Here is a 9,959-nt window from a genome sequence, read left to right on the forward strand (position 1 = left end):
CCCTGAAAGAAAGCAGGCTTCTGAATTTTCTCCTAAACTGTGTCTCTGCCCACCTCTTTCCCCATCTCCCCTATGCTGGGCTTCTTTTTACAGAGAACTGGAGATGACGGGGCTCAAGAGAAAGGCCTATGATTTCAAAGGGTCTATGAAAATATCAGCCTGTGAAATGAAAGGTCCTACCTGCCTCTGTGGAATAGTATTCAATGATTCTTTAGACAGGAGTCATGACATTTTGCAGCTCCTTGAGATATGTTGGATGGGATCCAAATGAATACTTGCCTTACATAGACCCTTCCCCAGCCTCAGCAAAGAGTTCTTCAGTCTGGAGGAACTAGGGACACCATATCCAGCTTGACTTCATGTCCCCTTTCTCATCTGAAAAACTCCAAGGTGGAACTGACAAATGGACTGGTTAGTTTCAGGGGAAGGCAAGTACATGTAGACAAACAAATGTTCGTGTTCACAGGTAAGCTCAATCCTGTATGCCACTGCTCTCACAACTTCTAACTGTGGGAGTGAATCCTACTTTTAGAACTTCCCTTGGAGTCTGTCATGAAGGATTATAGTAGGAGCCAGGAGTGGGGCCACTGGACTTTTCCATTGTGTATACTGATGACTTTAAGATACTTTATTCTCTACCTCTTGTGTCTGCCGCCAGGAAATACAAAGGGTGAGAGTTACAACCTCTAGGTTACGAGCCTTAGTCTAATTAGTATACCACAGTGAACTGGGATCTCTGACATTCCACGGGTCTCCTTTTAGTCTCTATTCTTAGCAATCACACACTTCCTTGCAAATCCTTCCTTTCTGACACTACATTTGCTTCTTACTCGTGTTTCTTTCTGCCCAGGTGCCAGCACCGTTCCTCTTGCTTCCACAGCTACATTGCCGAGCAACGACTTGGAAGCCGGCTCTTCCCACTACCTCAACTCTGCCCAGCCTCACTCTCCTCCAAGAGGCACCATAGAACTGGGAAGAATCCTGGAGCCTGGGTACCTGGGCAGCAGTGGCCAGTGGGACATGATGAGGCCTCAGAAAGGGAGTGTATCTGGGGACCTATCCTCAGGCTCCTCTGTGTACCAGCTTAACTCCAAACCCACAGGTAAAGCACAAAGTGGAGACGGCAGCCTTTGAAAAGAAGTTTCATTCAGAGTCTACTCTTTTCCTACTCAGGCAGGTCTTTGATTCCTCCTCCATCCCTGGCTCACAGAGTGGGTATAAAATGCAAGAGCTGTATCAGGGCTCAGTCCTTTCCAAGTACATTTCTTTATTCTCCTGCCCAGGGCCTCAGTGCTCTGTAGGGATATGGGAAAGTCAGGGACCCACCTCTTGTGCTCTCATACTCATGTCCTTCCGTCTTCCTGCAGCCTGGCCTCTTTGCAGCCCACTGGCTTAGACCCCTCCATAATGCCAGGCATAGACGGGACTTTCTTCCATCAGTCAGGACTTGTCACAGGAAAGGGTGCAAGGGTGCAGCTCCCCGACCCTGCACATATATCCTGTGCACAAAACTCAGTCACAGCAAGTGGAGAGGTATAGCTAAGTTCATAAATGCTAGGATGCCACTTAGTTCCAACAGTAAGACAATCGTAATTTTCGGGAAAAGACTGAGCCCAAAGCAAAATGGTGCAGTTAATGTCTGGTGTAAGCATCCCTCTGACTTTTCTGCATCTTTTACCTTTGTTTGGTGGGGGGAGAGGGGGTGTCATCCCCTCTGTAATTTGCCTTCAGATCTCTAGATCCTTCCAGGCTATTCTTTCATCTTCCATATTAAAAGCGATTTCAGGGACACATTCAGTGTCAGTCATTAACCACATAGGGTGACTGTAAGATTGCATACTTTTACTTTAGGCCTTCTTTCTAAGGGTGGGAGGAAGGGCTTTGTCCCTTGCTAAAGAATGTTTGTCATGTGTCAGTAAGAAGAAAGGTAGAGTGAGGGCTCACCTATCATCCTCATAGTCACACCCAGGAGGTGGCCATACCTTTCCAGATGCTAGACAGGCCTTGTCCAGAGCCCTCAGTTATTTTTCTAAAACATGTGGAACTCTCACAAGACCCCTGTGTGGGAGGAGGCCCATGGAGATTTTTTAGCAAGTGACTGTTATGTGTTTGAAAGCATATTTACTCTTTAAACAAAACTACCATTCCTTTGGGTGTCCATGTGAGAGGACACAGTTGGCAGAAGGCTAGTGATATTTACGTGTCTTTCTGCAAGACCCGTGGCTGAGCCCCACCCCCATCAGTAACCAGGATTCTCCATCTCCCACCTCTCTCCATGTCCTGGTGGTTTGGCTGCAGGGGCTGACCTGCTGGAAGAGCATCTTGGTGAAATCCGGAACCTGCGCCAGCGCCTGGAGGAGTCCATCTGCATCAATGACCGCCTACGGGAGCAACTGGAACACCGACTGAGCTCTGCTGCTCGTGGAAGTGGTAGGAGAGGCCCAGACCTTCCTGTTTCCGGCTCTATTTAGGGACCTTTAGGCAGAGCTTCACAGATATTCTTTACTTCACTTGCTCCTTATGAACAGTCCAGCAAGGGAGGTGGGCAAGTACTGTCATCCCTACTTTCTGAATATATCTGAGATTAGAGAGTAACTCTCTTGGCCGGGCGCGGTGGCTCAAGCCTGTAATCCCAGCACTTTGGGAGGCCGAGATGGGCGGATCACGAGGTCAGGAGATCGAGACCATCCTGGCTAACACGGTGAAACCCCGTCTCTACTAAGAAATACAAAAAATAGCCAGGTGAGGTGGCAGCGCCTGTAGTCCCAGCTACTCGGGAGGCTGAGGCCGGAGAATGGCGTGAACCCGGGAGGCAGAGCTTGCAGTGAGCTGAGATCCAGCCACTGCACTCCAGCCTGGGTGACAGCGCGAGACTCCATCTCAAAAAAAAAAAAAAAAGAGAGTAACTCTCTTTAAGGCAGAACTAGGTCTGGTCCCCAGAATCACCTGACTTCTCACCCCATACTTAATCTGCTTATGTACTGCCTGCTGATGTCTATGCCTTTGTTGTGTGATTGACAAGTGATAGAGCCAGGTCTGTAAGGGTCCTCCCAACTCCCCCCCTGGCTGCTTTACCAAGGTTGCCTTTCTCCTTACACTCTTCTTCCGAGCTGCTGTCACATGGAGGCCAGTCTTTCCATATGTTGTTGTCTGGCCTATACCACAGCAGCAGCTATTTAGGGAGATCGAGCCTCCTGCACCATTGCAGTTATGGCATGTGATGATGCATGCAAAGAATCCACTGAGAAGAGGCACACAGAAAACATGTATCCAGCCCCCCGTGCTTCATTCTGGGTCAGGCCTTGAGTCCTTGGGGTTTTCTGCTGGGCTGGGGCAGTATCTTTGAGAGATAAAGAATGGGAAATTTTTGGAAGCTTCTGTTACCCGAATGTGTACTTTCTGGGACAGGATCCACCTCTAACTTCTGCAGTCAGGGCCTGGAGTCCATACCTCAGCTCTGCAATGAGAACAGAGTCCTCAGGGAAGAAAATCGAAGACTTCAGGCTCAACTGAGTCATGTTTCCAGAGGTACGTGGTCAAAACCCACAAACTGTGGTCACTATTAAGTTTCTTTCTTCCCTGGCCACACTAATCACCAACTGGAGAAGCAAACAGAAGAAGGTAAGGTAACAGAGCTGCTCAGATCCACCAACCCAAACTTACAGCTATTCTCAGTCTAGAGAAGGCTGCTTTCTAAGATGTTCCAACTATGGGCCCCTCAGACTCCTAGTCCCCAGAAGCGAAGAGCTCTAGGAAATCCATCATTTCTGCACAAGCCCACCTGCATATATCCAGAGTCATGAGCTATCAATCTGGATACCAGTCTGGTATCTGTTCTACCTCCCTTCACTCACAACTGTTTTGGAACCAATAAAGGAGGGAGTGTGAATGCCTATCTTCCCTCTCAAGCTTCTCCAGACTTTACTGCAGCAGCATGTGTCCCTCCTGACCCTGCTCTGCCATCCCTCTGCCTCCTCACCACATCCCTCACTCATACACTCAGGGCTCCTCTCTGGTCAGTACTCCTATGATTCCGTGCCAAGTGGCACTAGCAAATTCCCCCCAGCACTTTCAAAGGTGGGCATCATTTCTCGTGTGCCTGGGAGGCTGCTGACCTTGGTGTTAGTCTACTTGATCAGATCAATGTATTATTAATAACATATTGAACAGCCATAAAAAGACTAAGAGTAGTGTCCAAAAGGATTAAGCCCAGAACGAAGAAATGTTTGTGGAAAAGGAAAAAGCCACCAGGAGATATTTCTAAATTAGCCACCTTAATTAATTAATTTAATTAATTGATTTCTATGTTAGCAAGAAGAGTTAAAAGGAAAGGTCACTGCTGGGGGATGATAACAAAAGTTAACAGATAAGAAAGAAGTCAGAACTACTAAGCTACCATTGCATGCTTGGAGAGAATAGAACAGACCTCACAGGTGAGAAGACAGTAAGAGATTTAAACGAGTACAATTCGCCAGGCTTAGGTGAATCTTTCCCCAGAGGATTACTGAACCTGCAGCTGTATTTTCAGAGTCCCTTCAATAATCTTTGACAACTTGTGAAAATCAGAGAACTGCTGCAAGTTCCAAAAACGAACAAATATCCCAGTTTTCAAAATAATGAAAATTATATATTCCAAAAAGAAATCTTGATGTTGATCTTTGTCAAAATTCAAGAATGGATTATTGAACAGATGGTATATGAGCACCTGGAAAATGGTGAGCATTAGAAACCAGAATTTCTCTAAGAGCAAGGTAGGACAGATTAAATAAGTGGAATGAAGGGTTTTGCAAAGAGAGAAATGCAACATTCTCCAGGCTGCAAGATATGTTGAGCCAGCATGCTCTTCCCAACCAACATAGGGCCTTCCTTTCCTGCTCCTTAGCTTTGTTTCAGGGTGTATGTGCTTGGGGTTATCTTTCTGCTGAGCTCTAGCCCCATCATAATAAATCAATCCTCCTGTGTTCTCTCACCAGAGCACTCCCAGGAAACAGAAAGCCTGAAGGAGGCTCTGCTGTCCTCTCGATCCCACCTTCAAGAGCTGGAAAAGGAGCTGGAGCACCAGAAGGTGGAAAGGCAGCAGCTTTTGGAAGACTTAAGGGAGAAGCAGCAAGAGGTCTTGCATTTCAGGGAGGAACGTCTTTCCCTCCAGGAAAACGACTCCAGGTAAGAGGGGACCCACTGACAGAGAAGGAAGCATTCTTCATTCTTACGTTCATTCTTACATTAGAAGACGGGATATTGGCAAGACAATTGGTGTCCTCTTTTGGAAGCCTCAATGCTCCCTCTACTATTCCTGATTTGTGTGTGTTGGGGCAGGGGGCGCTTTCAGCAGAAGAAAGGACTTCTCTGGGAATGCCTTGTCACTCTCAAGTTGAGAGAGTAAAACTCTGTTGTAGAAGTCTTCAGTATATGAGAGACATGAAAAAGAAGGGTTTCCATGCTTTCAGTTAGATATAGGACATTAGTCTCACCATCACCTAGGAAGCTTCTATACTGCCTGTGATGCTTGGTCCCAGCAAAAGCCCTGTAACTGCTTGTCAGAATGCAAAGAGCACTGTAGGAGCAGTAAGGAGACTGCTGGTGTGCCTGTTCTGCTCTGAACTAATGTAGGTAATGGTGTGTTTTCAAGCGAAGTTACTTGACCTCCCTTAGCCTCCATTTCCACATCTGCAAAATAAAAGTGATGGTCTTCATGACCCCCTGAGTTGACATCTGGCTCTCAGCTTATTGCTTTCATGTGGCTGAGTGGCTCTGCCATCTCAGTGGGCCTTGCCTCTCCCTGGTCAGACTGCAGCACAAGCTGGTCCTCCTGCAGCAACAGTGTGAAGAGAAACAGCAGCTCTTTGAGTCCCTCCAGTCAGAGCTACAAATCTACGAAGCACTTTATGGCAATTCCAAGAAGGGGCTGAAAGGTATGTGTTCTTCTCCCCTCACCCCATGAGCTTTTTGCCCTCGCATAGCATGCTAGTGAGGTCTTTCCTTTGGGAGTTGTGGAGATCATGGGAAGTGACAGAGTTCTGTCTCAGAAACCCCCACCCGAGCCTGGGGCTTCCAGTAGGAACTCTCATACACAAAGCTCAAGGGGACAGGTTGGTGGCATGAGCAAGATCCAGCCTGATCATTCCTAATTACTGTAAGAAAATCTAGACATTCCTATCAATGTCTAGATTATAACATTTTTAAAGCAAAAGAACTGTCCTAATGATATCATCATTTGAAAAGGCCTTTAATATTGTCGGTAATACATACTGACAACCCATTCAGCCCAATGCAGCAGGCAGTCTGCTCCCACCATTACCCTTTCTGTAGTGACATCTGGCTCTCAGTTTATTTAATTTAATTTTCATAAGTCCTGATTTAGTTTCCTGATTTTCTAAAGAGAAGGTGAACTGGAATGTGAAGAAATACAGCGGCTTACCAGGCTGGGTGAATAGCTTAAGTACAAAGTCGTGGTGAGTGTTGAGTCAGTGGGGACCAGCCTGCCCACAGGAAAAAATTAAGAGACACGAAAACAAAAAAACCTTATAGAAATACCACTAATAGGACCTAAATTTCAATCCTGGACTTAAATAATAAGGACATTTATTGAAGACTTTGCTGCCTGCTGAAATAATAATCTAATATTTGAGAATTTTGATATATTTCTTCATTCTTTTTTAAATGGAGAAGGGTACTTAAAACATAATAAGTCACAGCAGGCTGAACAGAGGACTGACATCAATGTCATGAAATTTAGCAAAGATAAAAAGCAAAATCCTGAGCTCGATGAAAAATATCAGTGATAGAAATATAGGATGAGGGTAGAAATATAGGACAGGCAGCAGTTCATGGACTTGAGGGTTTGGGGTTTGGTAGAAACATGTTCACACAACTAAGGCGTAGGCCAAAGTTTGCTAGAAATGCCAGCTCAAACTGACATTACAGTAGTGTAAGTGTGATGTTCACCTGTGGGGACCATGTCTAAAATATTGTTAGATTAAGGGGCATCTTTGAAAAGGGCATTGACACACTGGGGAACATAATGAAGAGAGGGCGCACAATGGTGTGGACCAGAAATCTCCAACTGGTCAAAGAAACTAAAGAAATTTAGGCTTTCAAAAGATCTTGAGGACATGAGAACTGGCTTCGAGTATTTGAAGAACTGTCGGGTGAAAAAAACTCATGTATATTTTATGTCCCTTCAGAGGGCTAGACAAAGGGTGAAGGGCAGTGGAATTTAGATTCGAATTATCATAAATCCTGATTTAGTTTCCTGATTTTCTAACGAGAAGGTGAACTGGAACTTGAAGAAATACAGGGGGCTCACCAGGCTGGGAGAATAGCTTAGGTACAAAGTCATGGTGAGTGTTGGGTCAGTGGGACCAGCCTGCCCACAGGAGAAGCTTCAGGTTGGGGGAGTGAGAAGTCAGGATGGAGGAGCAGAGTCACCAAATCTTGAAAGCTCACAGGTCAGGGTGGAAGTTGACATTCTGTATAGAGATAATTAAACTAAGTCTGTTCTTTTTCAAAGAAGATAAGCATATAATGAAAACAGAACTTTAAGATGCTAAGTCTCAGGGGATGTCCTGGAGTTGGGAGACATTAGAATCTGGGAAACCTATTGGATGGGTCTAGTGCTATTCTGGCACATTAAGAGATGACAGTCTAATATAAGGTGCTACTGGGAAGATGAAAGGGTATAGATAGATTTAAAAACATCTCTTTAAAAAATAAGCAAAATTTAGTGAGAAGTTGGATTGAGGAAGAGAGAGAGGAACATCATAAAACTTTGGGCAAAATTCAAGAGTAGATTATTTACCAAAGTCTCTAAAACTACTTCATCCTGAGCTACCTTTCCTTTCATGCTTTTCTCCCTGCTTTTTAGGACTCGTTTCAAAGCTGCAACCACTAAAGCTCCATAATCTCTTCTCTGTAATTTCAAAATTCAGTAAGATCTCCAAATTAAATTTTTCAAATACTCATTTAGTGCAAAATCTAGATGAACTGACAAGAGGATATTCCTAAGTATTTATCTACTTAGAATATTCACATAGCTGATTACAGAAATAGTTATATGTTTGATTAAGGATTGTGGCTCACATGCAACTGGGTACATGTTATATATGATATATGCACCCTGTTGCCTTGCTAAAAACTAAAACAAATTTTACCTTTCAAAATATATTTGGCATTAAGGTTTTCAGATAAGGGATTGTGGCCTTGTAGAATATTTCTTAGATCTCTTCATCCCCATTACAAAGAAATAGACATGTAGTGAATGGAGGTAAATATACATATATATATTTTTATATATGTGTGTATATATAGGTATATATGTGTGTACATATATGTACATGTATATATGTATATATATACACCTATATAGTATGTATATACACACACAACATATATACACACTATAAGTAGGCATATATATGTACACATACATACACACACACATACACATATATATATAGAGAGAGAGAGAGAGAGAAATTGAAAAACTCAGTTATAATCCCTGGTCTAAGGTCCCCAGCTCACATTCTCACACGCTACCAAAAGACCTCCTTCTCGTCTTTCATTTTTGAGAGTGAAGACTGTCAAATCTCTTTCTCCCTCATCTGCTACCCTTCTCTAGCTCAATTATCCTCATCTGTCAGTCAAATGCTGTTTAGGTGCATGTGTCTAACTTAAACCACAGGGAAGTTTCAAACTGGATGTGTGCCAGCTCAGTGCCATCCCAAGGCCACACACAGAAATGGTGACATCTCTATCATAGATGGGTGGCATGAGACTCAGATGATAGTGGGATCCTTGGCAGAAAAGAATGTCACAGAGGAGGGTTCTGACAAGTGCTCAGAAATACTTAGGTCAATGTTACCAGACTCCTCTTCTCTCTTAGCTTACAGCCTGGATGCCTGTCACCAAATCCCTTTGAGCAGTGACCTGAGCCACCTGGTGGCAGAGGTACGAGCTCTAAGAGGGCAGCTGGAGCAGAGCATTCAGGGGAACAATTGTCTGCGACTGCAGCTGCAACAGCAGCTGGATAGCGGTGCTGGCAAAGACAGCCTCAGCCCCTCCTCTGTTAACCAGAACTTCCCAGCCAGCGTTGACCCTGGAAACAAGCAGCTGCTCCTCCAAGGTAGGAAGGAAAAGGGACTTAGAAAGCCCTCGGCCAGTGGGGAGATCACCAGGATGTCTGTGGCAGAAGGTGCAATCTGCCTGGTCCATGCTCCTTGGGGTCAGGTTGAAATTAGATATGTTCTAGTTTAGCAGCCTGAGTGAAGCATGGGATTTAGGTCAGACCAGGCTCCAGATTCTGAGTTTACCGCTTTACAGGTTGTTTGATTTGGGTGTTTAAAGTCTCAGAGGTTTAAGCCTTAGTTTCCTCATGTTTAAGATGAGGATAATAATAATATATATATCTTATATGATTTTGAGCATTAAATGAAATCATTTACAAGTGATTGGCAACTAAGAATTACTCAGTAATTAGCAGCTGTGTATATGTTCGTATCGTTTTCTTGGATTTGCTTAGTGCTTTAGTATTAGCCAACTGTTTTCACATATAGAATTTCACCTGAAGTAAAGCAGGTTTTGCTCTCTCTGTATTTCACATAAGAAAACTTAGGTCTCGAGATATTAACAGACAAGCGAGGGTTTAGAGAAGTTATAGACAAAGCCAGGATCAGAACCAGGTGTTGTGATTTTCAGTCTGTGTTCCTTCCAGCTCATTGTGCCCTGTCTCCGTATTGCCGACCTTCCCAGATTCTCTAGTCCCCCTTTCCCTCACAGGTGGGGAACTCAGTGTGTGGCAAAATGTTCCTGCCCCTAAGGAAACAGGGCTCTGGGGAAGTCCTGGATGGTGGGTGATTTATTTTGGGTGGCCATCATTCGCTTTCTCTACCCTACCCCTTGCCTGCCTTTTCAGATAGGCATGTTTGACCAGGTCCCCCTTCTCTTCTCAACATCCCCCATCA

At 44.5% G+C, this 9,959-nt stretch overlaps 1 protein-coding gene across 1 annotated transcript in view; it reads left to right on the top strand.

Moving 5' to 3' along the window:
- Positions 1-9,267, top strand: part of PDE4DIP (phosphodiesterase 4D interacting protein) — a 212,922-nt gene extending 203,655 nt beyond the window's left edge. The window contains 6 exon segments of the mRNA XM_031656711.1: positions 851-1,102; positions 2,299-2,430; positions 3,409-3,528; positions 4,974-5,163; positions 5,788-5,912; positions 8,882-9,267. Of these exon segments, the coding sequence (XP_031512571.1) occupies positions 851-1,102; positions 2,299-2,430; positions 3,409-3,528; positions 4,974-5,163; positions 5,788-5,912; positions 8,882-9,252 (1,190 nt within the window). The 3' untranslated portion in view covers positions 9,253-9,267.
- The last annotated feature ends 692 nt before the right edge of the window (positions 9,268-9,959 follow it).

The sequence above is a fragment of the Papio anubis genome, chromosome 1 (genome assembly GCF_008728515.1).
Source record: "Papio anubis isolate 15944 chromosome 1, Panubis1.0, whole genome shotgun sequence".
NCBI classification, from domain to species: domain Eukaryota; kingdom Metazoa; phylum Chordata; class Mammalia; order Primates; family Cercopithecidae; genus Papio; species Papio anubis.